Genomic DNA, 27,972 nt, shown 5'->3' with positions numbered 1-27,972 from the left:
GGGGGGGGGGGTGTCACTATGAGTCAGATCAACTCGATGGCAATGAGCTTATAGTTTGTTGTGCCAGGAATGTCAAATTCAAGAGGAATGGCTACAAAGCAGAATCATTAAAAAGAAGACCTCATCATCTATCCTGAGGTGCAGTGCTGTCAGTGATAGGATAATATCCATATGCCTACCAGAAGGACCAATTAATACAACTATTGTTCAAATTTGTGCACCAATCACAAAAGCCAGAGAAGAGGAAATTGAAGATGTTTACTAACTTCTGCAGTCTGAAATTGACCAAACATGCAATCAAGATGTATTATTAATGGTGATTGGAATGCCAAAGATGGAAACAAAGAAGAAGCATTAGTAGTTGGAAAGTATGGCCTTGTTGATAGAAATTACATCTGAGATCATGTGATACAGTTTCGCAAGACCAGTGACTTATTCATTGCAAGTACTTGTATTTAGCAACATAAATGGTGACTGTACACATGAGCCTTGCCAAGTGGAATACGCAGGAATCAAATCAGTTACATCTGTGGAAAGAGATTATGGAGGAGCTCAGTATTGTCAATCAGAAAAAAAAACAAAAACAGGTTGACTGTGGAAACAACCATCAGTTGCTCCTATGCAAATTTTCTTCTTTTTTTTCTCCCCCCCTTTCTCACTGCAAATGCTGCCCTTCTGATTTCCCATGATTGGTTGATCTGAGGAGTGCATCTCCTTGGTGTAGGTGTTCAGCTCGTAGGCTTGTCTGTTGTTTAGCTGAGAGTTAAGCCACAGGCTGCTCCTATGCAAGTTGAAGCCGAAGAAAATTAAAACAAGTCCATGAGAGGCAAATTAGGACTTTTGAGTATATCCCACCTGAATTTAGAGACCATCTCAAGAATAGATTTGCTGCGTTGAACACCAGTTACTGAAGACCAGATAAATTGTGGTATGACATCAAAGATATCATACATGAAGAAAATAAAAGGTCATTAAAAAGATAAGAAAGGAAGAAAAGACCAAAATAGATGTTGGAAGAGACTCTGAAACTTGCTCTTGAATGAAGCTAAAGTGAATTGGGAGAATTGATAAAGAAAAAGAGCTGAACAGAGATTTCAAAGGGCAGCTTGAGAAAACAAAGTAAAATAATACAATGAAATGTGCAAAGACCTGGAGTTAGAAAACCAAAAGAGAAAAACATGCTTGGCATTTCTCAAGCTCAAAGAACTAAAAAAGTAATTCAAGTCTTAAGTTGCAAAATGAAGCGATTCTCTGGGCAAAATATTGAATGATGCAGGAAATATCAAAAGAAAATGGAAGGAATACATACACTTAATGTACCAAAAAGGATTGGTCGATATTCAGCCATTTCCAGAGGTAGCATATGATCAAGAACTGATGGTATTGAAGGAAGAAATACAAGCTACATTGTTGGAATCTGTTAAAAACAAACCTCCAGAAATCAAAGGAGTACCCATTGAGATCTTTCAACAAATGGATGCAACGTTTAAGGCACTCATTTATGCCAAGAAATTTAGAGGACAGGTATTTGGCCAACTGACTGGAAGAGATCCATATTTGTGCCTGTTCCAGAGAAAGGTAATCCAACAGAATGTGAAAATTATCAAACAATATCATTAATATCACATGCAAGTAAAATTTTGTTGAGGCTAATTAAAAAATGATCGCAGTAGTACATTGATAAGGAACTGTCAAAATTCAGGCCAGATTCAGAAGAGGATTTTGAAGGACAGATACTGCAAATGTCAGATGGATCTAGGCTAAAAGCAAAGAATACCAGAATGATGTTTACTTGTGTTTTACTGACTATGCAGAGGCATTTGTGTGTATCATAACAAATTATGGATAACATTGCAAAGAACGGAAGTTCCAGAATACTTAATTGTGCTCATGAGGAACCTGTACATAGATCAAGAAGCAGTCATTCAAAAAGAAAAAGGTTTAAAATCAGAAAAGGTTGTGTCAGGATTGTATCTTTTCATCATACTTGCTCAATCTGTATACTGACCAGATCCGAGAAACTGGACCGTATGAAGAAGGAGGCTGCATCAGGATTGGAGGAAGACTTATTAACCTGAAATATGCAGATGACATAACGCTGAAAGTGAAGATGACTTGGAGCACTTACTGATGAAGTTCAAAGACTGTGGTCTTCAGTATGAATTACACCTCAACATAAAGTAAACAAAAATCCTTACAGTTGGACCAGTAAGCAACATTATGATAAATGAGGAAGATATTGACATTATCGGGAATTTAATTTTACTTGCAAGCAGCAGTCATGAAATCAAACGACTTACTTCATTGGGCAAATCAGCTGCAAAAGACCTCTTTAGAATATTAAAGAGCAAGTATGTTACTTTGAAAACTACCTGACCCAACCAAATACCCATGGTATTTGTGGTAGCCTCGTAGGCATGTGAAAGCTGGACAGTGAATAAGGAAGACCAAAGAAAAATGGATGTTCTTGAATAATGGTGAGGAATATCGATAAACCATGGACTGCCAGAAGAATGAACAAATCTGGAAAGAAAGCAAGCCAGAATGCTCTGTAGAAGGGAGAATGGCAAGACTTCATGTTACGTACTTTGGACATGTTATGAGGAAGGACCGTGGAGGATATGATGCTTGGTAATGTATGCCAAAAAACCAAACACACTGCCGTCATCGTCGTCGAGTCTCTTGTGACTCATAGCAACACCTTCTTGGGTTTCTGAGGCAGTATCTCTCCGGAAGTAGATTGCCCAACCTTCCTTCTGAGGAGTGGCTGTTAGGTGTAAATCACCAGCATTCCGGTTAGCAGTCAAGTGCCTGAGGCACTACGCCACCAGAGCTCTCTGGTAGTGTACACCCAAAACCAAACCCACTGCCGTGGAGTCAGGTCTGACCCATAGCGACCCTCCTTGGGTTTCCGAGGCGATACCACTCCGGAAGTAGATTGCCCACCCTTCTTTCCGGAGGACAGTGAAAAAGAGGAAGGCCCTCAACGAAGTGGATTGACGTGAGGGCTGCGATAATGGCTCAGTACAGCAACGATTATGAGGATGGTGCAGGACCCGGTGGTGTTTCGTACTGTTGTAGGGTCACTGTGAGTCGAAACTGACTCGATGACACCTAGCAACAATGCAACAGTGATAATAATGGTATTGACAGTTTTACTGTGATTATATAAGATTTTTGCATATTTTTGGTGAATCTCATTATTTCTGAATCAAATGTTAAAAATCTTTAAAAATTAATATAATAATGGTAAAAACTCTTTTTGCTAGAGAGAGACCGAATGTAACTCAATGTGAATGGTACTTTTTAACAGCTAGACCAGTCTAGAAACGTTTTAGGTCGCCTAGGGAAGCAGTAGCATAGTGTCTAAGGCACTTGACTGCTAACCAGAAGGCTGGCGGTTCAAACCCACCAGCCACTCCTCGGAAGGAAGATGGGGCAATCTACTTTCCATTGCCTCGGAAACCTAAGGAGGGGTCGCTATGAGTCAGGTGAGACTCCATGGCATATAACAACAACAACATAACAACAGGGAAGCAGTAATTATGAAGAGGCTGGGTGCTGCATGTCAAGGATGTAGCGAAGGACAAAACATCGTCCAGGGTGTTGTTATTTCCCGTTCTGAAATTCTGTGATTTTGCTAGTTATCCTTGATCTTTTTTTTTCCCTTTAGCAACAGTCTTCATAGGTCTTTTCTTCTTCAGAGGTGCTCCTCTTCTCAAACATGGAAGAGCCCCACAGTCAGGTTCTGGCTCAGTTTTGGGAAGCGTCCTCGTAGATTACTAACTGCTCCCATCCTCTTCTCTCTCTGGACTTCTATTTAGTTGATAAAGGAAAAAGACAGTAACTTGAAGGGGTTAGGGCTCCACCTAGGCTTCCAAGTCGTCTACTGCATGAATTGAATGAATTTCACTTAAACTGTTAAAATAAGTAATCTTGAAAAGATAAACCATAAAAAATAACCCTTTCCCATTTTATGTCCAAAAGGCATAAAATCATGTAACTAATGAATGGGGAGGGAAGAAGAAAGATGAAAGAGGCAGTGAGAGAAGCCTCCGACAGCAGGCACTTATGTGAAAGAAAGCATTCGGTTCCCACACTGGTAGGAGGAAACAGAAACCATGATACCTGCTGAGGTTTCCAGCCGTGATGCCGAAGAAGGGCTATGCACCTCATGAAGGGGGCTCTGGTGGAGCAGTGGGCAGGGCATTTGGCTGCTAACCAGAAGCTCAGCTGTTAAAACCCACCAGGTGCTCTGTGGGAGGAAGAGGAGGCCATCTACTTTCTTAAAAATTGACAGCCTTAGAAACCCCTTGCGCGTTTCCATAAGTCGAATTAACTTCACGGCAGTGAGTTTATACGTTTCGGGAAGACACAGAGAAGTATGTGATTATGTACTGAAAACTCTTCATACTGAGATTTTTTCCCTTTTGTTAAAGAGAGCTTAACTTTCATACATTTGCTTTTTCTAAACCTCATCCCCCTGTCCCATGGTGGTACATATATAGGGGTTGAATGTGTTATAAAAGCTTTGGTTTCAGGTTGTGATACTTTGTTCATGCTCAGTACAGACAAAAAATAGTCCTGAATTGTCTTCCAGCTGGAACACATGAAAGCCCAGGATACATTTTTTGACAGATATTGAAGGTACATCAAATAAGGAAGCACGTTGGCTGTTACGCACTTGCGGCATGTTACGCTGTTCGAGAAGCTCGTTTTCTACTGGCATGATCATAAGATGCCCGATCTTGTTTACATTGCATGAATTTACTTAAAGAGGAGATTGTTGTACTGTGCCCATTAAGCTACTCACTTTTAACCCCGAGAATCTTTGATCCTCAGGGGAACTGTAGTAGTGTCAAGGAGCTTGCTGTTAGCTTATAAGGAAATCTTGTTGGAAAATGTTTAATTTAATTTTCAGTGATTTAAAGCTGACCTTTCAGTACTAAAAATGGTGGCCGGAGCTGTTCTCTGGGTCAGCCAGGGTACTGGTGTACCCACACTGATGATTTGCCTGGGGTCCTCAGTTCAGGTGAAATGTGTGTACCCAAAGGACCAGAGGCACCTTGCTAAGAAATAAGTTAGAACTTTACCCTAATTAAGGAGCTCTGGTGGCGTAGTGGATAAGGCTGATAACTGGAAGGACAGCAGTTCAAACCCACCAGCCACTCTGCGGAAGCAAGGCAGGGCGATCTACTTCATAAAGATTTACCGCCTCGGAAGCCCAGTGGGGGTCACTGTGAGTTGGAAACGACTTGATGGCAGTGAGTTTGGTTTGGTTTAACCCTAATTATTTCAGCAATTCTCTTAGATACTTTCCTGTGAGGGGATGTGATGAAGTGCCTTACCTACCTAATATGATTGGTGCTTTATTAAGTCACCATTTCCGTTGCTAATTTGATATGCATGGAGGAAAATCCTTTTTAAGGCAAAGTGATCTAAAGTTCCTGTTTCACAGTTGTATAGGGTCACTATGACTGAGAATCAACTCGGTGGCAGAGGGTTTCAGGTTTGGTCTTACGGTTCTTTTTTTCTGAATATACAGCAAAAGATACATCTAGAGATGTAAACATTTTCTTTATTTTCAGTGTTCTTAGTTAAGAAAGTAATCATGGCTATTTCCAGAAATGCCAGTAAGTAGGAGGTGTGTCATTCGCTCTGAGTTTTGGCACTTCAGTTGTGTAGTTCCGGGTGTTGCAGTCTCGGCTGTAGATGTGGGCACTGCCGCCCTGCCCTGACCGGTCTCCAATTCTCAAAGCTCAGGTTAGGAGGGGCTCAGAGGCACATGAGGCCTGGAGCTACTGGCTTCCCTGCGTCTAAAAGCTCAAGAGCTCAAAATACCCATTTTCCTCCTTAAGGTATCTGTGATTTTTTTTTTCCTGCTCTAAACCAGTCTCGTAGGAATGTATCAGAGAACTGCATCTTTTCCAGGACACAGAGCCAACTTTAAATGGAAATTAGACCACAGATGAACAGTAAGCAGTTTTCACAACCCTTGTAAAATCTTCCAAAACTTTGGAGAAATATCAGAAGTTGATTTTCATTCTTAATACAATGGATATGTGAATGATAAACTTGAACTTGCAAGATAATTTGTTTGCTGTCAATTTGATAAGCAAGTTACACGATATATGGCATTTATGCTCCCTAGTTTCTAGAAAGGAGCTCTGGTAGCATAGTGGCTAAGGCACTTGACTGCTAACCAGAAGGCTGGCGGTTCAAACCCACCAGCCACTCCTCGGAAGGAAAATGGAGCAATCTACTTCCGTAGTGATACCACCTCAGAAACCCAAGGAGGGGTCGCTATGAGTCGGGTCCAACTCAACGGCACATAACAACCAACAAGTTTCTAGAATGTTATAAAATATAGTAGCTATCTCATTTGATGTTAAAAAAGAGGTCCTTGTGTACGTTTTGGGAGCTCTGGTGGTGTAATGCCTAAGGCATTTGACTCCTAACCAGAAGGCTGGCAGTTCAAACCAATCAGCCACTCCTTGGAAGGAAGATTGGGCAATCTAGTGCAGTAGAGATAACCGCCTCGAACACCCAAGGAGGGGTCGCTGTGAATCGGATCCAACTCCATGGCAGAGTTTGGTTTTAGTTTTTTTTGGTGTACATTTTCAGTTTGTTTTTTTTTTTCCTCAATTTTTATTGTGATTGGGTAACAGTTTACAGAACAAATTTGTTTTCCATACAGCAGTTCATACACATTTTGTTTCATGACATTGCAATTCCCCACACTGTAACAGCTCTCTTCCCACTTTCTCCCTGTAGTTACGTCTTCCCTGTGTCCTTTCCTCCCATGTACTCCTGCCCTCAAAGCTATTTCCTTGTGCAAACACTGCCCTCTGTTCTCCCATAAGTGATTGTTTTAAGGAGTGTATCTACCTGATGTAATATTCACCCTATCTGCTTATTTGTTTGATTGGAAGCCACAGGAGTGAGTTCAGTTCTAGACCTGAAGGGTAACTAGGTCTCACCAGGCTCTATCAGACCCATAAACCTGGCCCTTTTTTTTTTTTTTAAATGATTTTGAGTTTTGTTCCACATTGTTTTCCCACTCTATCCCACTGATCCCTTTCTGAGTGGTTGACAGTGGTATCTGAGCACCATCTAGTTCTTCTGGTCTCATGGTCATATAGGCTGAGGTTATCATGGTCCCTTGGACTAATTGTTTCTATGCATCTTGGTTTTCTTCACTCTTCTTTGCTCTGGATGAGGAGAGACCCATTGTTGCATCTAGATGACCACTTGAAAGCTTTTAAGACCCTAGTTGGTACTCTCCAAAGCAGGATGTAGAACATTGTTTTTATATTGTATGTTATACCAGTTGAGCTTGATGTCCCCTGTGACCATGGTCCCAAGCCCACAGGTCTAACTACTTGAGTAGTTGGCTGTGCCTAAGAAGTTATCATAACTTTTCCCCTTGTACATGGATGGCCATTCTTACAGCATATGCAAATACATATATGGAAATATTGTCTCCCAGCCTTATATATATGGTCATGGATATATTCCTTTTTTGCTAGATAAACCTGATCATTCAGCCTGTCTACCCATGTATTTACCTGTAGATCATCATTTGTTATCACTGACAACGTAGTATTGCTTTTATCTAGAAGGCTGGTTCATGCAAGCAGATTTTTTAGGAAATGTTAGTACATGAATGTTCCGATGGCAGCATTTAATAAAATCTAGATGGCAGAGAGAAGTGTTTTGGACTCTACCTCTAGGAATCCTACAAGTTAGAACACTTAGCTGATAAAAAATATCTTAAGAATAAGAAATGTTCTTTTTTTGAGGGGGATTATATACATATAGGGTTATTATGTACATGTCCATTGTGTACAGGTGGGGGAACTGGAGCCCAGGCTTGGAGACCTCCCAGCACCTGGAGGGTGCCCACCGCAGTAGTGATGGTGGCTTCACATCTGACCTCAGTCCCACACTCTTTGTTCCTTTTCAGCTCAGTCAGTTCCTGATTATATTTGAAACCTCCAACCTTGTGGTGTTTCCAGCCTCCTTGTGAAGAGGTATCTGTTCTTCTTATTCCAGAACTTTTTATAAGAAGTCATAAGGGCACCGGGAGAGTGGACTCACTCCCAGCTTCTGTTTCTCCCCTTCCTTGTTAGGAATCCTAACCAAGGAGAAGGGGGCATGGCTGAAGCTTGGTGCTCGGAGCCTCCAAATAGGGGCATGCACTCAGGGCGACAGATGGGGCTGAACAGAAATTCTAGCAGCCCCTCCAGGAGCACAGCTCAGTGATGGTTGGTTGCACAGGCCCACCAGACCGTTGGAATCTGAAGGACCCTGTATGTTGCTGACCTGAACTCAGTCTCAATTTACGGAGGCGCATCTAGGCCCAGAAAAGCTTAGAGGATTAGTCATTGCAGATGACAGACTGGAATCTATGTTGGTGACCATCCTGTTGACTTTTCTTATAGGAAGAGAATAATGAGTGTCTAAGGTCTTATGCATATTGGAAGTGTCTTCTCATGGAGCACCCAGTTCTCAAAGGGTGTCTTGCTGGATGCTTTATGTGGTCCCTATTTTTCTTGCAACCATCTGTTAGTTGCTTTCAATTCTGTGTAGTTAGCAGGTGAGAATGCTGGGATCGGAACCCAGCTCCAATGACTCGTAATCCCATGATCTTTTGCTCTAGCATTCTGCCTTTTTCATATGGTAAACAGCATCTAACCTCATACCTCAGATGTTCAGCCTGAGAACTAGAAAAATAGAGAGAGTTCTGGTGGCACAATGCCTAAGGCATTTCGGAAACCCAAGAAGGGGTCGCTATGAGTCGGGTCCGACTCGACGGCACATAACAACAACAACAACAGCCAGAAGTTGGCGGTTCAAACCCCTCTAGCTGCTCTGCGGAAGGAGAATGGGGCAGTCTACTTCCATAACGATTACCACCTTGGAAACCTAGTGGGGCTTACTATAAGTCAGAATCAACTCGATGGCAGTGGGTTTGTTTTTTTGGTTTAGTATCATTTTAGAGAAAGGATCAGATGTAAACTATAAATAAAGTTTATTTTTTTTTTATTTTGAAATAATTTGATGCTTACAGAAAAGTTGCAAAAATAGTACAAAGAATTCCTTTATACCCTTCATGTAGATTACTTACATGTTAGCATTTTACCACATTTGCCTTTTTTTTCCCCTCTGAACAAACACAGAATATGGTCACAGACTTTACTTATAGTCTCCTGTGCCCTAAGGTTTTTTTGAAAAATAGTGATTTAATTGATAAGTAAAAGATACTGATGTAGCACCAACCTAAAGATCTAGGACAGTAAAATATTCACAGCCCTAAGTCCTTCAGTATGTATTTCCTAACCAACATGTTACATGACCACAGTACGTTCATCTAAAGCAGGAAATCAACCCGGATCTAAGTACTCATCTACCGACCATATTCAAGTTGGGCCAGTTGTCTCACTGATGTCCTTTGTAGCAAAAGGAATACTTTTTCCCCTGGTCCAGGGTAAATCCATGCTCACTTGAATTCAGTTGTCTTGACTCTGTAGTCTTCTTTAGTCTGGAAGACTGAGTTTCTCCTTCAGACTTCTAGAAGAGTACAGGGCATTGAAATAACTGTCCTACAAAATACGAGGACATCCCTTGGTTTGGGTTTGTCTGACGTTTCCTCTTGATTAGATTCTGATTGTACATTTTGGGAGTAGAGTGCAGAAATGATGCTAGTTCTTGGTATCTGCTATCAGGGGGCCTAAGTGGTGGAATGTCCCCACTCCTGGGGGTCCCAGGGTCAAGTGGAGTCTGCCAGGTTTCTCCCCTTGTTGAGTTTCTCTTTTCCCTTTTGTGATGAATAAGTATCTTGTGGAGAGATACTTTGAGAGCATTGTAAATCTTGCTGTTTCTCATTCAGACGTGTAGCCACTGGTTTTACATCCACTGGTGATTCTTGCTTGAGGTAATTGCTCCTGTGTTGTTTGCCAAATGGTGATTTTCTAGTTCCATCATTCCTTCTATGATAAATAAGAGCTTTCCCTTCCCATTTACGGTCTGATGGTCTGGCATCATGCTAGAATTTGCAGTTTGCCAAACCTGGTAGTGTTATCTGGAAGATGCTTGTTTTTAAGTTCATGCCTACAAAAGCATGCCACATTAATGTTACAGTAGGACATGAAGGAGCGTACTCCTGCTTCATATATGACTATCTGTTCTAGTCCTCAGCTCTCATTTCCAGGGGTGATATTTATTCTGGCCTGTGTCCATCTGTATTTACTACTGCTTATAGCATACCTTTCCCCCTCCTGAGTTCTCTTTCTACCACAGACTTTTGCTTAGAACCCAAATGGCTTTTGCTTATTTTAAAATCATTTTTAAAGGAAAAGGTGCTATAAAATTGAGTATTGAAAAGTTATAGTGATGACATCACTGATTAGGTTTGTGCTTTGTCAGAATCTTTTGCTTACCTATTAAATCAGTGTTTTGTGTTTTTAACCTCGAGGTAGAGGGGAATAGAAGTGACTCAGAAGAAAAGTGGAGAATGAATATAAAAGAAGGAAAGTTTCCTGTAAGCTACAATCTGGTCTCAGAGTCTCCCAGCTCATAAATCTGGTAGAACGCTTACCTCATGGGTCTCCAAGCCAGTTGCTGCCTGACATGCCCATTCTGCCTGCCTCTTCCCCTTTTCTGAATTTCCTCTGCAGGAGAAACTGGTTGTGAGGGACAGTGATCTCTTTTTTCCCGAGTTTGATGAAACCAAAAACCAAACCAAACTCACTGCCATGGAGTTGAATGTGACTTACAGCAACCCCCATTGTGTTTCCAAGGCTGTAACTCTTCATGGAAGCAGACTGCCCTGCCTCTTTCTGCAGAGCAGCTGGTGGGTTTGAACCAGTGAACTTTGGGTTAGCAGCCAAGTGCCACTACACCACCAGGGCTCCCTAGTTTGATGAAAGGGGATGCAAAAAACAAAATCAGCTCTTCTAAGAAGGTTGCTGGAAAAATGATTATGTGGTAATTTCCTTACAATCTGGAATGACTAGGGCCTGAGATAACATTGTTTTCATGAGAGTTTCCTATCAAGTAAATTAAGATTACATTGCAGCAGTTTGTTTCTCAATACAGAGGTCTCAATTGCTGCTTTAAATATCTCTTGTCTAGAACTTGGAAAACTTGGCTTTTCGAGTTCAAATTTAAGAGAGCTGATTCCTATGAGGCAGAGGTCACACATACAGCCTCTCTCTGACCTTTTTACCACTTCCAGCACCAACTGTCCCTCCCACTGCAGTCTCTACTTGTCTGCTGGGTTCAGTAACTCATTGCAGCGGCCACACAGAGTTCACAGACAGTACTCAGGATTATGGCATTTATTAGGGGAGTAGTAAGTTACAATTCAGAATCAGGAAAGAGTCAGGATACAGTTCTTCGGTCAGGATAGTTTTTCCTCAGGTGTGCCGGCAGGCCTCTCCCTGACCCTCGGCCTCTTGGCCCTCCATAATAGTAATTGATTGATTATACTCGCTAAAATGAGATGTCCTTCAGTTCCCGATAAGTGTGCCTGCTTGCGCGTTCCATGGAGACATCGGAAAGCCTCGGAATAGTTCATAGCCTTGAGCTCAGGCCTCTCTGGACCCTTTTTGACTCTTGGATTTTCTTACTGTAGGAGGAACTCCTGATGCAGTCAAGGAAAGAACTTTTAAGTGCTGACCTCCCTGAAGATTTTCTAAGGAGCAAAGGTATTTATTTCTCTCTCATCTTTTCCTTTTTACTATTTCCTGCACCCATTGCTTTAGTTCACAGTTCCTGTTTGTACTAGGAATGTAAGGGGCCTGCCTTGCAAGAGGGGCTAAACAATAGAAATTTTCTTTTCTTTTATTGTGAAAACGTGCACACCAAGACATTCGCCAACATAACCATCATTATTGCTAACCTTTTCCAAAACAATAATAGGAATTCTTGCTTTTGCCCATGGATGTGCTTGTGTGATGAAACAGTGCCTCTTTTCAAAATTGTAATTTGGGTGAGAGCAAATTAGTTCTCTATTCAACAGTTTATATACATTTTGTTTCATGACATTGGTTATAATCCCCACAGTAACAGCTCTCTTCCCACTTCCTCCTCATGGTTTCCTTTTCCCTGTGTCCTTCTTTCCTATGCATTCCTGCCCTCTGAGCTGTCTCCCTGTGCAAATGCTGCACTTGTGTTCTCCCATGGTTGATTGTTCTAAGGAGTGGACCTACCTGGTGCAATTATTCACCCCATAGGCCTGTCCATTGTTTGGCTGAAAGTTAAGCCACAGGAATGAATTCAATGCCAGGCCTGAAGGGGAACTAGGGGCCAAAGTCTTGGGAGTTCACCAGTCTCTGTCAGACCAATAAGCCTGTACTTTTTTATGTTTTTGAGTTTTATTCCATATTTTTCTCCCACTCTGTCCAGAATCTCCAATTTTGATCCCTTTCCAAGTGGTTGGCAGTGGTAGCCAAGCACCATCTAGTTCTTCTGGGCTTGGGGTCATGTGGGCTGAGATTCTGATAGTGTACTAGTCCCCTGGACAAATCATTTCCATATGTCCTTGATTTTCTTCACTTTTCTCTGCTCCGGAAGAGGAGAGAACAATTGTTACATCTTAGATAGCCGTAACAGTGCCTTATTTTTGACAATAGTTTGCCCTCTCCACGTTGTCTAATGAGTCCCTGTTGACAGTGTGTTGAGTCTTTACTACTGATATAAAATCTTTGATTTGATTTTCTGAAACTAAACTGCCAGTCTGGAAGGGTTAATGTGTATGGGGCAGGGATTCACCCAGTATAGTTCAGCGTTGCAATGGAAGTGTATCACATTCTTGTTTTCTGGGGAAGGGATGGCAGAAAAGTGCTTACTCAGATCACTCTGAGCATTTTCCAAGTAGTTAATTCCTTTTATCTCATTTTGCACCTCAAAATCGTGGTTGACTGTAAGCATCTGAAATACTACCTTGAATTGGCTGGCTGGCTTCTTGCTTGCTTGACTGAAGAGGCTGAGGTCCAAGTGGTTAAGCCCCATACCCCCATCTGGGCCCAGGGCCCTGTCTTCTGGTATAGCTCTCCAGCAACTGTTTCATTTTATAATTTATCTCCTTTAAAGTAATCTTAAATAACTTCAGAGAAGGCTGTGCGTATTGTACAATTAAGGTTAATCGTACAGAGTGATCAGAATCTCAAAAACAGGAGAAAATAAAGTAAATATGTTAAATTGTATGAGCATTTTGTTCCTGTGATAGGACATCTGATTTGGCTTTCAGCTTCCTGGCAGCCTGAAAAGAAAATGAAGCACAAATCGTTCTTACGAGAAAGGATGCTGGTCTGTTTGTCACCCTGCTTTGCGCTTTTGGAGATTTTTCTCTCTGGCTCAGAGGTTTGGCTCTCCAGTGTATATTAAAGGACCATGCTTTGAAGATACATAGGTTTTTTAAATTTAATTTTTTATTTAATCACCGAACTGGTCTTTTAAATAAAAGAACCAGAGTTATTCTCCACTTGGAAACCTGCCTTCTAAGATTCATCTGGCTGTTCTTCAGCTCCCCAAAATGTAGATCCACATAGACCTGGATAATCATTACTAATGTAATTAATTACTTAATTTTTATTGTGATTTGGGTGAACGTTTACAGAGCAAATTCATTTTCCATACAGCAGCTCACATACACTTTGTCTCATGACATGATTACAATTTCCTACATTGTAACAGCTCTCCTCCCACTTCCTCCCCATAGCCATCTCTTCCCTGTGTCCTTCCCTCCCATGCACTCCTGCTCACCAGATGTCTCCTTGTGCATTCTCAGTCCTTCTAGTCTCCCATGATTGATCTCTCCACGGAGTGGAGATAACATAGTTTTGTACATAAGCCTTACCTGGTACTTGGGGTCTTACTAAGGATGCCTTACTTGGATACCTTTTCCCCAGCCCACCCCCACTCTGGTGAAAGCTTTTTAGCAGGACTTCAGTATTGTTATTGTAAAAATGGTGCAGCAGCATCGTCAGACTACCTCTTAATTTACAAATGGGAGGAAAAGAATCAAAATTGCCATTAGGCCAAAGCTGGTTTCTTTGAGGTCGAGGTCAGTCATACTGCCTCTCCAACCTTTTTTCCAGTTCTGACACCAGCTGTCCCTCCCGTGTCACTCTGTCCTCTGCTGTGCTTGATAATGCATTGCAGTGGCCTTGCAGACCTCACAGACTGTATTCACTGTCCTCTGCTGTGTTTGATAATGCATTGCAATGGCCATGCAGACCTCACAGTCATATTCCCGGTTAGGGGGTTTATTAAGGAAGTAACAGGTTACAGTTCAGCATCAGGAGTGACTCAAGTTACAGTGCTTTGGTCAGGATAGTTTCTGGGCCTTGCTGGCAGGCAGGTCTCCCTCTGGACCCCTTAGCCTGGCCTCTGCCGTGCTTGGGCAAGCGTCGCAGTGCTCTCTGGCTCTGCTGACAAGTGGCCAAAGGCACCCTACTCCACCAACAAACTGTCTGCTCAGAGGCGTTCAGCTCTCTTGCTGCACTCCAAAGAATTGGCTTGCCTCCTATAGCTGCCTTGCTCTGTGGGTTGGGAAGACCACTGCACTATCTCGCACCTGTCTCCTGGTTTTGCTGCTGCTGTTTGCCACCACTTCTTGCCATCTTATGTTGTCATCAATGTTAAAGCTCTCTGTGTCCCCTGGGTCTAGGAAGTTCTCAGCATAGGGACTATGGGTCCAAAGGATGCACTTTGCTCCTAGCTCCTCCTCTTGATGGTAGTGACTGACTCCCTTACTACCACCACTGTCCACCCACCCCCCATTGCTACAATCGGCTCCCTTTAAGCCTATCAGGACGGCAAAACTGACCAATCCCCTCGTTAGGGTTCCATGCGCCTTCTTTGCATTATTAATAGACAGTTAATATCCAATCTCCTTGGTGGGCCATAAGTACCTTATTTGCATAATCTCACCCAGTCATTGTGTGGGAGTCATAAACACTGTGGCTAGAAGGGCCATATTAAAGTAATTTATTATACTGCAGTTATGTTCAGTCTCTGGTATATTTTCACCCGTATCTTATCACAAAATGTACTGTCTGTGTGATGAAGTAATTTTTATTTAATCATTGAACTGGTCTTTTAAATAAAAGAACCAGAGTTATTCTCCACTTGGAAATTTGCCTTCTAAGATTCATCTGGCTGTTTTCCAACTCCCCAAAACGTAGATCCACATAGACCTGGATAAGATGAACTCTTCCAGAAAGTATCTGAGGAGATAAACTGCTTGTGGCACGGTTCTTCCTGTCCTAGTGTCATGTTTCTTTAATGACTTAAATTGGTAAGATGAATTATTTGATTTTCTTTCCCTCAAAGCCTTTCATTAGGCTCTTGGTTTGATATGGGGAACTAGAAGATGGCAGCCCCACTGGGGCTCAGCAGCAGTGACTTAACGCCGGTGAAGTTTGTTGTCTGTTATTTCGTCCATTCATTGCCGCGGACCCTCCCCAGGGGTCTCCGTGATACACACGAGGAAGTAAGCTCAGCTGCACAAAGTCATAGCCAGTCATAGCAAGGCAGAGAGGAAGGTTCTGAAGGCAGGTCTGTGAGGGAGTTGAGCCCTGGGAGCTCAAGCAACGCATGCCGCCAGCAGGACTCCCTAAGAGTGGACCAGAGTTAAATAGACGCGCATGTTCTGTGGTAGTGTGGCCAGTCTTGCTGCGTGCTTTGCCAAGGTCAGGTATCCACAGCCTTAGCATTTGCTGCAGAATTGAGAAGTAAGCAATCCTTCTTAATAATCCTGCTGTACTCTTTGCAGGAACCCCAGCTGCAAAAATGTGCTTGTTACACTGGGTCATAGATCCTAGTCCCAAGTGTTGGATTGACGTTTTCCTGATGAAAATCTATTGTCCTTGCTGTCTTTGTTTTATTAAGTGTTTGCTGTGTTCAGCACTGTGCAAACTGCTTTATATAGTTTTATTTATATAAAGTTTTGATTGTTCTGAATGTGGGGGTGTACATCAAAGGTCAGTGTTAAAGAATAGTTTAAAATTTTGCTGAGGAATAAATATGGATCCTCTGCGGTGAATTGTTTAGTGGCCGAACCAAGGGAACTACATTTCCTCTCAGTGTTTTTTCCTTGTGTAATGTCCCATTCACAGTACTTCCAAGTTGCCATGGTGTTGTAGGATTTGGAGGTGGTCTACAGTCATATGTCTACTGTGGCTCAATTAGGTAAAATGAGAATAGGCTTAACCCTTTAATGGGGACTTCTGTGTTTTATAGAAAACTAAAAACTTGTTGCTGTCGAGTCAATTCTGACTCACAGTGACCCTATAGTACAGGAAAGAACTGCTGTAATCTGTATGGAAGCAGACTTCCTCATCTTTCTCCCATAAAGCAGCTGGTGGGTTTGAACCATCTGCCTGTCGGTTAGAGCTGAGGACCTGTCCACTGCACCACCTAGGCTCCTTGTCTTATAGAGGAGCCTCTAAACCAAAGCAAACTAAAATCAAAGCTACCATCGTTAAGTTGACTCTGACACGTAGCGACTTTATAGGATAGAGGAGAACTATTCCAGAAGGTCTCCAAGGCTGGAAATACTTACGGAAGCAGACTGCTACATCCTTCTCCCATGGGGCAGCTGGTGTTTTTGAATCACCAACATTTTTGGTTTGCAACTGAGCACCTTAACCACTGTGCCACCAGGGATCCTATGTTTTGTAGAGGAGCCTCGGCCAGAAAGGGCGAGGCCCCTCAACGAGGTGGAGTGGCACAGTGGCTGCAGCAGTGGACTGAGGTGGACAAGGAGAGGAGGGCTGGCGCGGGACCAGCAGCGTTTCCTTCTGCTGCACAGGGTGGCCACGAGCCAACTCGACAGCACCTAACAACAACAACATACACCAAAGAGGGGTGTAATTGGTGGGATGGTGTTTGCCTGTTCCCTGTTTCTTAATTGTAGGGCAGGCCCATGACAGTAGGCCTGGCATATCAGTAGTGGGTGTTAGTTGAGGGGCCATTTCACAAGGGGAGAGTGTTAGCCTGTTCAGCACAGCACTGGAGACATCAGAAGGTGTCTGATACCTTCCCCGTTTCTGTTCTTGTGAGTTTTAATGTGGCTATGGCACCAGATTTCTTATTTTATAAAACTGAAATTATCAAGCCTTTCACCCCACCCCCAGGTGCATCCCTTGTAACTGGGCTTCTTTGGGAAGGTTGTGTGTAGGGAAGGTGAAATGGGTACCAGAAAAAATATTAATCCTACTAAGATTTCATTCTCATAGTGGTGGTTTCCATACAGGCTTATTTGGGAATTCTGTGAAATAGGAGGGCCACGAGAAATTGGAAGAGCATTGAGGGAATGCGGTTTGATGTAGAGATGAAAGTAATCCAAGAGTGATGCTACCCTATGTAATATTTAGGATTAGAGAGTTTAAATAATTTAGTCTGTCTTTTATGGAAATTTATTTCTGTTACATAAACATTACTAGCTACCGTCCAGTCACTTCCTGACTTAAGGCAACCTTGTGCAGTGGGACGCAACCTTGTGCAGTGGGACGCAACCTTGCCCGGTCCTGCGCCATCCACATGATTGGTTGTGGCTTGGACTGGTATGACCCCTTGGGTTTTTTGTTTTGTTTTGTTTCCATATTTGTACACTTACATTTTATGAAGTACGCGCACATCTGCCATTTCCTCTGGCACCCCCCAAACCTGGAAGACACCCAAAGATATAATTATGATTCCTATTTAACACCTGAGAAAATTGAGGCCCAGAGGGGAAAAAGTCTTCCTAAACCTCACAAATAGCAAAAGAGGCAGAGAAGGGTCTAGAAACACGTCTGATTGATTCCAAGGCTAGTGCTCTTAGCCACTGCATTGTGTTCAAAATACAGAGTGCACACTAAAGCCTCTGAGAAGTCCTGTAGTTAAGAGAATCTGTTCAATGCCATCTCACCAGCACTTCCCACATATATTTGACATCAGAATCCCTGTCCACATTAAAAAAAAAAAAACACTGCCATTGAGTTGATTCCAACTCGTAGTGACCTGCATAGTCTTTCCAAGGCTGTAAATCTTGACAGAAGTAGATTGCCTCCTCCTCCTCCTCCTGTGGAGGAACTGGTAGGTTTGAACCGCCAATCTTCTGGTTAGCAGCCAAATCCACTGTACCACCAAAGCTCCTCTTCTCACATCAAAAAAAAAAAAAAAAGAAAACCTCACTGCTGTTGAGTCAGTTTGACTCATAGTGACCCCTCCTTGGGTTTCTGAGGCGGTATCTCTATGGAAGTAGATTGCACAGTCTTCCTTCCGAGGAATGCCTGGGGGGTTTGAACCACCAGCCTTCTGGTTAGCAGCCAAATGCTGTAGGCACTACATAACACATGCTGATATCCCATGGTCCACGCTTGGAGGAATACTGTTTTCTGTGTAAGCTTTTAGGGAATATACAGCATGTCTTAGTCAGGTAACCCCATGGAAACAACTCAGGCTCTGGAGTCAGGCAGACTAGGAAGCAGATCCTCTTAGTCTTGGGGCCCTGAGTGAGGCCATTTACTTTCTTATCTTGGTTTTTTCATCTTAAAAGTGTGGCTTCCTCACTGCATTGCTGAGAGGGGTAAATTAAATGACGCTGAAATTTTTCTATTAATATTTCTTCCTCTCTTCTCTCAAAACCTGCTTTCTGCAACTCCTTTCGGATGAAAATTGAAACTGCTAAATTGTTCTCCATGACTCTTAAATTCTTTTTCCTCTCTTTTTAAATATATTTCAGTGTAACCTGATAGAATTTCTGAGATAGAGTCAAGCTCATTAATACGCCTTTGTGATGATCATTCAGCTAAATTGTCTGTCCATAATCTCAGTTTCCAAGATTGTTGATTCCTTTGTTATGCATATAATGTCCTTTCAGGTCTCTGAGAATATGAATTATATTTATTCTGTTCTATACTTAGGCTACTGTTTGTCTTAGTAACTTTGTTTCCTTGTGTGTCTCTTCTTTCTTTCTTTCTGTTTTCAGTAGCTAAATGCCTCTCTTTGATGTGGGTTTCTCCTCCAGTGTTGGGTGGCTTTCAGGTATGTGTCCATGTGTGCATCTGAAGTGCAGTGTGGATCCTGCCTGCTTGCAGAGCTAGTGAGGTGGAGGTAGTATGGGCTGGTGCTGGGGGTGTGCGTAGAGCTCACCTTCTGGGACTAGGCTCCTTGCACTTCTTGGCGTTGCTGGTCACACAGAGCACCACTGTTCTTCCTCTTGGGTTCATTCCTCTAGTCTGTTCTGGGTGCCTTCTTGCAAAGATGGGAGGTAGAGGACGTCTCTCACCCAGATACTCCTACTCTGGCATCCCTTCTCTCTGTCGCCACCTGTTCATGGATTGAATTAATGTCCCCCCAAAATATGTGTTGTAAATCTTAACCTTTCCGCTCATCGTTATAATCTCATTTGGGAATGGGTTGTCTTTGTTATGTTAGCGAGGCAGGTTTGGTGGAGGATAGATCTTCAGTCAGTCTTTTTAGAGGTGTAAAAAAATCGCAAAGTTTTTTGTTGTTTAATAATAAGTAAGGAAACAAGCAGAGATGAGGAAGAGAGATGCCAGGCCCCTTGAATATCAGTCAGAAGCAGAAGCTCAGAAGAGATGGGGACCTTCTTCCAGAGCCCACGCAGAGAGAAAGCCTTCCCCTAGAGCCGGTACCCTGAAATCAGACTTCTGGTCCTCTGACATGTGGAAATTAAGTTTCTGTTTGTTAAAACCATCTATTTGTGGTATTTCTGCAATAGCAGCATAAAGAACCAAGACACCACCCCTCCTACTCTGAAGGCCGTGACTCGCTCTGGCTGTAGTTTCCTCTTCAAGTGTGATTGCGTCTGCCTCTGAAGGCAGACTAAAGTGAGTCCCTGCCTGGTGTGCAATCAAGGCGAATGAGTTCACACACACACTGAGTGCTTGAGAGATGAGAAAAACAATTTATTACCATGTGAATGGTAAGGAGGCAGGGGCCAGTACCCAAATCTGACTCCCGAATTGGGGTTAGGATACAGTTTCTGTAAGGTTCAAGAAAGGAGTCTATACACACTCATATAAATTTCAGGAATTTAGGCGTGAATTGGCTGATGTTTCATTTGCCTTGGTTTAAAGGGACAGTGAATTTGTAATGTGACTGCTGCTTCCATTGGCATCGATTGTAGAACCAAGCAACGTGAATTCTTTGACAACCTCAATCTTCTCTCCATTTATTGTGATGCTGCTCATTGGTCCATTTGTGAGGATTTTTGTTTTCTTTATATTGAGACATAATCCATATTGCATATTATATTCTTCAGCCTTCATCAGTAAGTGCCTCAAGTCATCCTCACTTTTAGCAAGCAAAGTTGTATTGTCTGCGTATTTCAGGTTGTTAATGATTCTTCCTCCAATCCTGATGCCACGTTTTTCTTCATATAGTCCAGCTTCTTGGATTATTTGCTCAGCATATAGATTGAGTAAGTATGGGGAAACAACCCTGACGCACTCCCTTCCTGATTTTAAGCCATGTAGTGTCCCCTTGGGAGCTCTGGTAGCAGAGTGGCTAAGACACTTGCCTGCTAACCAGACGGCTGGCGGTTCAAACCCACCAGCCACTCCTCGGAAGGAAGGTTGGGCAATCCTACTTCCGTAGTGATACTGCCTCGGAAGCCCAAGGAGGGGTCGCTGTGAGTCGGGGCCAACTCGACGGCACATAACAACAACAACAGTATCCCCCTCTTCCATTCGAATGACAGCCTCCTGCTCGAGGTACAGGTTCCTCATGAGTACAATCAAGTGTTCAGGAATTCCCATTCTTTTCAATATTATCTATAATTTGTCATGATCCACACAATCAAATGCTTTTGCATAGTCAATAAAACGCAAGTAAACATTTTTCTGGTATTCTTTGCCTTGAGCCAAGATCCATCTGACAATAGCTATGATATCCCTTGTTCCACCTCCTCTTCTGAATCCGGCTTGCACCTCTGGAAGTTTTCTGTCAATATACTGCTGCAAACGTTTTTGAATTATCTTCAGTAAGATCTTACTTGCGTGTGATATTAATGATATTGTTCTATAATTTCCACATTCTGTGGGATCCCTTTTCTTTGGAATTGGTACAAATATGGATCTCTTCCAGTCAGTTGGCCAGGTAGCTGTCTTCCAAATCTCTTGGCATAACCGAGTGAGTGCCTCCAATGGGGCATCTGTTTGTTGAAATATCTCAATGGGTATTCCGTCAATTCCCAGAGCCTTGTTCTTTGCCAATTCTTTCATTACAGCTTTGACTTCCTCCTTCTTCAGTATCATTGGTTCTAGATCATATGCCACTTCCTGAAATGGATGAAGATCAACCAGTTCCTTTTGGTACAGTGATTCTGTGTATTCCTGCCATCTTCTCTTGATGTTTCCTGCATCATTCAATATTTTACCCATAGAATCTCAATATTGCAAGTTGAGGCTTAAATTTTTTCTTCAATTCTTTCAGCTTGAGAGATGCCGAGCGTGTTCTTCCCTTTTGGTTTTCAGACTCCAGGTCTTTGCACATTTCATTACAGTAATTGGTTTTGTCTGCTCGAGCTGCTCTTTGAAATCTATTCAGCTCTTTTATCTTGTCATTTCTTCGAAGACATTGGCTTTAGCTTCTCTCTGCTCAAGGGCAAGTTTCAGAGTCTCTTCTGTCATCCATTTTGGTCTTCTCCTCTTTTCTTGTCTTTTTAGTGATCACTTGCTTTCTTCATGGATAATGTTCTTGATATCCTCCCACAATTATTCTGGTTTTCGGTCATTGGTGTTCAATGCATCAAATCTATTCTTTAGATGATCTCTAAATTCAGGAGGGATATATTCAAGATCATATTTTGGCTCACTTGGACTTGTTTTAATTGTCTTTAACTTCAAGTTGAACTTGCATATGAGCAGTTGATGGTCTGTTCCACAATCAGCTCCTGGCCTGGTTTTGACTGGAGCATATATAGTTGGATCATATTTTTTTTTTTAATCAGTCTACAGCTCTCTGCCTTTTGACTGGTGCATTTATTCCAATTACATTCATGGTAATTACCTATAAGGAAGGACTTATCAGCCATCTTGTTATTTGTGTGTTTGTGTATGTATCTTCTATCTTTTTTCCTCATTTCCGCCAATACTGCTGGATGGTCAGCCATGAAGATCTTTCCTATTTCCTCAGAGCCAGAGATTGGAGCCCCTTTTACTCCCAGTCCCAGGAGAGGCTTGGATTGGCTGATGTAGCTGCCTGTCTGCTGCATCAGGGGCAGGGAGCATGGACAGTGGAAGAAGAGATTTTCCTACCATTTGAGATTTTCCTTACCATTATTCAGTTTGCAACTCCTTGCTGCCATCTTTACCTACCTTTTCAAGGTTCTTACAGGGTTGAGTGTAGTTTCTCCTTTTCTTGGTGTCCATGTAGAGAGGACAGGGATTGTAGACCTGCTCACACCGCCATCATTCCAGCATCCCCATATTGGTTTGTTTTTATAAATTGAAACTGATGCTTTTAGTGAGAAGTTTTACTTCCGTTTATGTCATTATCCTCTTATAAGTTACATTTTTGAAGGTGAAGAGTTAAAAAAATCAGCTAGGTTAGTTAAGTATCATTGAAGAAGTCTAGACACTTTATGAAGCTTAGACATTTGGGAATCTTTACTTTTTTTTTCCCCTCAATATTAAAATTAATTCACATACAGTAAAATGAGCCTTTTTATGTATGTCCAGTCCTGAGAGTTTTGACAAACATGCAGTTGTATAACTACCACTGCAATAAGGCCATAGAACGGTTCCGTCTCCCCAGCAGTTTCTCTCCGGCCTCGTTTATAGTCCACCCCCTTCATGCATTTATCCTTTAGCAACCACTGATCTGTTTCTGTTCCTATAGTTTTGCCTTTTACAGAATTCCATATAAAAGGAATCACACAGTAGAAACCTTTGAGACTGGTTGCTTTCACTTGTTATGTTGTTAGGTGCCATTGAGTCATCTCCGACTCATAGTGACCCTGTGCACAGCAGAACAAAATACTGCCCAGTCCTGTGCCAGCCTCATGATCCTTGCTGTACCTGAGCCCATCATTGCAGCCACTGTGTCTGTCCATCTCGTTGAGGGTCTTCCCCTTCTTTGCTGGCCCTCCACTTTACCAAGCATGACATCCTTCTCCAGGGAATAGTTCCTTCCGACAACATGACCAAAGTAGGTGAGACAAAGTCTGGCCATTCTCACTTCCAAGGAGCATTCCGGCTGCACTTTTTTAGCAGTTAGTTCTTTTAGCAGTCCATGGTACTCTTAGCATTCTTCTCCAACCCCACAACTCAAAAGCATCAACTCTTCTTTTGTTTTCCTTATGCACTGTCCAGCTCTCACATGCATAAGAGGCGACTGAAAATGCCATGGCTTGGGTTAGGTGCACCTTAGTGTTCAAGGAGACATCTTTGCTCTTCATCACTTGAAAGAGGTTTTTTTGCAGCAGATTTGCCCAGTCCAGTACATCATCTGATGTCTTGACTACTATTTCCATTGTTGATTGTAGGACCAAGTAATAAGAAATCCTTGACAACTTCAATCTTTTCTCCATCTACCATGAAGCTGTTTATTGGACCAGTTGTGAGGGTTTTTGTTTTCTTTATATTGGGGTGTAATCCATACTGCAGACTGTAGTCTTTAATCTTCATCAGTAAGTACTTCAAGTCATCCTCACTTTCAACAGGCAAAGTTGTGTCATCTGCATATCTCAGGTTGTTAATGGGTCTTCCTCCAGTCCTGATGCCACATTCTTCATATAATCCAGCTTCTTGGATTATTTGCTCAGCATACAAGTTGAATAAATATGGTGAAAGGATTCAACCCTGACACACTCCCTTCATGATTTTGAACCATGCAGTATTCCCTTGTTCTGTTCGAATGACAGGCTCCTGATCTATGTACAGGTTCCTCATGAGTACAATCAAGTGTTCTGGAATTCCCATTTTTCTCAATGTTATCCTTAATTTGTTATGATCGACACAATCGAATGTTTTTGCATAGTCAATAAGACATAAATAAACATCTTTCTGGTATTCTTTGCTTTCAGCTAAGATCCATCTGACATCAGCAATGATACCCCTGATACCCATCTTGCATTTCTGGAAGCTGTCAATATACTGCTGCAACTGTTTTTGAATTATCTTCATTAAGGTTTTACTTGCATGTGATATTAGTAACATTGTTCAATAATTTTCACATTCTGTGGAACCCTTTCTTTGGAATGGGTACAAATAGGAATCTCTTCCAGTCAGTTGGCAAGGTAGCTGTCTTCCAAATCTCTTGGCATAGCTGAGTGAGCGCTTCCAGCAGGGCATCCAAATCTGGGGATCACATCTTTGCTGAGGATTTGACGGACCAAATGTGGGCCAGGAGCAAGAGAAAGAACTTTCCCAAAACATTCAAATATATACCCTTAGGAAAGCTGTGGGTGGTGACTTGAGTCACACACTCCAGCAAGACAGGACTCAAGATATATCCCAACCTAAACAGGGGCTGTGGTGGTGTAATGCCTAAAGCGTTTGACTGCTGACCCGAAGGCTGGCAGTTCAAACCCATTAGCCACTCCATGGAAAGAAGACCAGGCAATCTACTTCCGTAAGGATTTACTGCCTCGGAAACCCAATGAGGGTTGCTATGAGTCGGAATCGACTTGACGGCAGTGGATTTGTTTGGTTTGGTTTAAACAGGCATAGAGACATGACAAGATGGACTGTGGCTATAAGAACCATATTAAGTAATGCACTGTATTGTACCAATTATGAATAAAACTGTTAAAACATTTATGTACCACTCTTTATATGAATGTGGTTTGTCAGTTCACCTAGGTAAGTACCCAGGAGTGGGATTGCTGGGTGATTTGTTAAGTGTGTATTGTTTTATCTTGTTTTTGGTAAAAGTTTACACAGCAAGTTAGGTTCCCATTTGACAGTTTCCATATAAATTGTTCTGTGACTTTAGTTATATTTTTCACAGTGTGTCGCCATTCTTTTTGTGTTTTGAGTATTCCACGTCCAGTACTCTAGTTTCCCTGTCCCCTAATATGTTTTTAACTTTATAAAAAACTACCAGACTTTTTCCAGAATGGCTGTATCACTTTGCTTTTCTACCAACAATATATGAGTTACAGTTGAGAAGTTGAATACATTTTTATTATGTATTAATTTATTTGTATTTAGAAAGCTAGATGTTCAGTGAGCAGCACATGGATAAAGCAAAAATACCAAACTCACTGCCATCAAGTCAGTTTGACTCATAGTGACCCCTCCTTGGGTTTCTGAGGCAGTATCTCTGTGGAAGTAGATTGCCCAGTCTTCCTCCCAAGTAGTGGCTGGTGGGTTTGAACCACCAGCCTTCTGGTTAGCAGTCAGATGTTTTCGGGTCTATGCTGCCAGACCTCCCAGCACATGCATAGGAGGTGTAAAAAGCTTTGTAGAACCTTGGACCAAAACTATCTACTGTAGTCACCTTTTAGTGAAATAACAGATTGGCACACAAAATAAATAGAAGATATTATCTGTGAGTACTGTGCTCCATTTAAAAACCATCTATATAAGAACAAAAGATCAACAATTATTCTAAAGCTAGATGGCAAGATAGGGAACAGGGAAGCCACAGTACTGGGAACAGAACAAGAGTGTAATTGAAGAGAATGTTGACACTGTGAAAAATCTCCACTAAACCGTTTGTGTAGAAATTGTCAGATGGGAGCCTAATATGCTATGTAAACTTTGACCAAAAACACTATAATATAATACTATGTTAAAAAAAAAAAAAGCCTACAAAACCACTGGAGGGGTTGTCAGTACTATCCATCCCTCTACTTGTAGGTAACAGTTGTCAATCCCAACATTAGTACTTCTTTTTAATAAGATACTAAAATTTTGCTGGACCGTTACATATCTTTCAGAGCATGAGTGGGTATAGTAAATCAAAACTTCTAAATAGTTGCAATATTTAGACACTTATCTCTAAATGAGTAATAATGCTGAGGAACTTTGCAAGGGCATGTTGGCAATTGCTGCATCTTTGGGGAAATGTCTATTTAAATATTTCCCTTTTCTTAAAAAAAATTGTTGTTATTAGGTACTGTTTTGGTTTTCTAGTGCCCCTCTAACAAAAAAATACTGCCCATGGGTTGCTTTAACAAACAGGGATTTATTATCTTAACCGTTTAGGACAATAGACCTCTTAGTTCAGAGTACCAGCTCTTGGGGGTGGGTGAAAGCCCCTTGACTTTGGGCTTTAGCTCTGCCTCTTGCTCCCGGCCCACTGAAGCTGGGGGCATTTCTTAGGTCTGACAGTTGCTGGCTGCTGAGGCTGACAAACCCGAGGTCAACAAGTAAAATGACGTAGTCCCAAGATTGTCAAGCAATATGGCAAGCCACTAAGTCAAGTCCATGCAGTCCCAGGATCAGGAGACAACATGGCAGGCCACTGAGATGCAGACTTGGCTGCGTGTAGGGTCCCAGCATGCCAGAAAGCTCCAGAGAACTTTCTCAGTGCTGCTGCTTACCTACTGGAAGCGGACCACATCCCTAAGGCAGCTGCTGAGCTGCTCCGGTGGCTTCCACCACACGAAAAGGAGTCATTTTGGGGAATAACTACATCCAGCTGCCCAGCCACTCAAAACCAGGCCCAGCCAAGTTGACAGAAAACTTAACTACCACAGGTACTGTTGAGTCCGTTCTAACTCATTGTGATCCTGTATACAACAGAATGAAACACTTGTCCTGTGCCGTCCTCACAATCATTACCGTGTTTGAGCCCATTGTTACAAACACTGTTGTCAGTTCATTTTGTTGAAGGTCTTCTTTTTGGCCGACCCTCTGCTTTACCAAGCCTGCTGTCTTTCTCCAGAGATGGTTCCTCCTGATAACCTGTCCAAAGCACGTGAGATGAAATCATACCATCCTCACTTCTAAGGAGCATTCAGGCTGTACTGCTTCCAAGGAAGACTTGTTCATTCTTCTGGCAGTCCGTGGGGTATTCAGTATCCTTAGCCACCACCGTAATTCAGGAGCATCAGTTCTGTGGTCTTCCTTATTCATGGTCTAGCTTTCGAATGCATATGAGGCATTTGAAAATACCTTGGCTTTATAACACATTAAAGTTGTCTTTTGCAGCAGATATGCCCAATATAATTGATTTCTTGGTGGCTGCTCCTAACAGTGTTCATTGTGAATCCAATAAAATGAAATCCCTGACAACTTCAGTTGTTCTGCATTTATTGTGATGTTGCTTATTGGTCCAGTTGTGAGGATCTTTGTTTTGTTTTCTTTAACTTTTTGTTGTGATTTGTGTGACATTTACAAAGCAGGTTTGTTTTACAGTCAACAGTTCATTCCTGTTTGGGTATTGGTTGCATTCCCTACAGTGTAACAGCTTACCTCCCACTTCCTCCCTGTAGTTATCTTTTATCTGTGTCCCTCTTGCTTATACATTCTTACCTTCCTGCTTTTCTCCCTGTGCATATATCGCCCTTCTGATCTCCCGTGTTTGATTGCTGTAAAGAGTGCATCTCCCTGGCTTCATTTGGCTGAGAGTTAAGCCATGGGAGTGACTCGGGGCCATAGACTCGGGAGTTTTACCAGTCTTAATCAGACCAGTAAGCCTGATCTTTTTATTATTATTATTATTATTATTGTGGTGAAACATATACAACAAGATATTCACCAACATAACAACTTCCACATTTACAGCTTACAGACACTGGTGATATTTTTCATGTTGTGCCACCATTATTGCTATTGTTTTCCACAATATTCCACCACAGTTAGCATAAACTCAATGCCCTGCAAACAAAAGCTTCCCCTTAGCTCCTTCTGTTGGGCAGTCTACTTTCGTAGTGTTACTGTGTCAGCAACCCAAAGAAGGGGTCACTATGAGTCGGGTCCAACTCGATGGCACCTAACAACAACAACAACAATCGCTGGTAACCACTAATAATGTTTGGTGTGTGTATATATATAT

The 27,972-nt window shown here is 42.2% G+C and overlaps 1 protein-coding gene across 1 annotated transcript in view; it reads left to right on the top strand.

The window, feature by feature from the left end:
* The window catches only part of PRR14L (proline rich 14 like), a 108,639-nt gene that overhangs the window by 11,811 nt on the left and 68,856 nt on the right, over positions 1 to 27,972 (top strand). The window contains exon 2 of the mRNA XM_042782707.1: positions 11,639 to 11,711. Coding sequence (XP_042638641.1) covers positions 11,639 to 11,711 — 73 coding nt within the window. The remainder of the gene's footprint in view (positions 1 to 11,638; positions 11,712 to 27,972) is intronic.

The sequence above is a fragment of the Orycteropus afer genome, unplaced genomic scaffold, assembly GCF_000298275.1.
Source record: "Orycteropus afer afer isolate SDZICR_OR568_19922 unplaced genomic scaffold, OryAfe1.0 scaffold00420, whole genome shotgun sequence".
Classification (NCBI taxonomy): domain Eukaryota; kingdom Metazoa; phylum Chordata; class Mammalia; order Tubulidentata; family Orycteropodidae; genus Orycteropus; species Orycteropus afer.
This window is presented reverse-complemented; position numbering and strand designations above follow the sequence as displayed.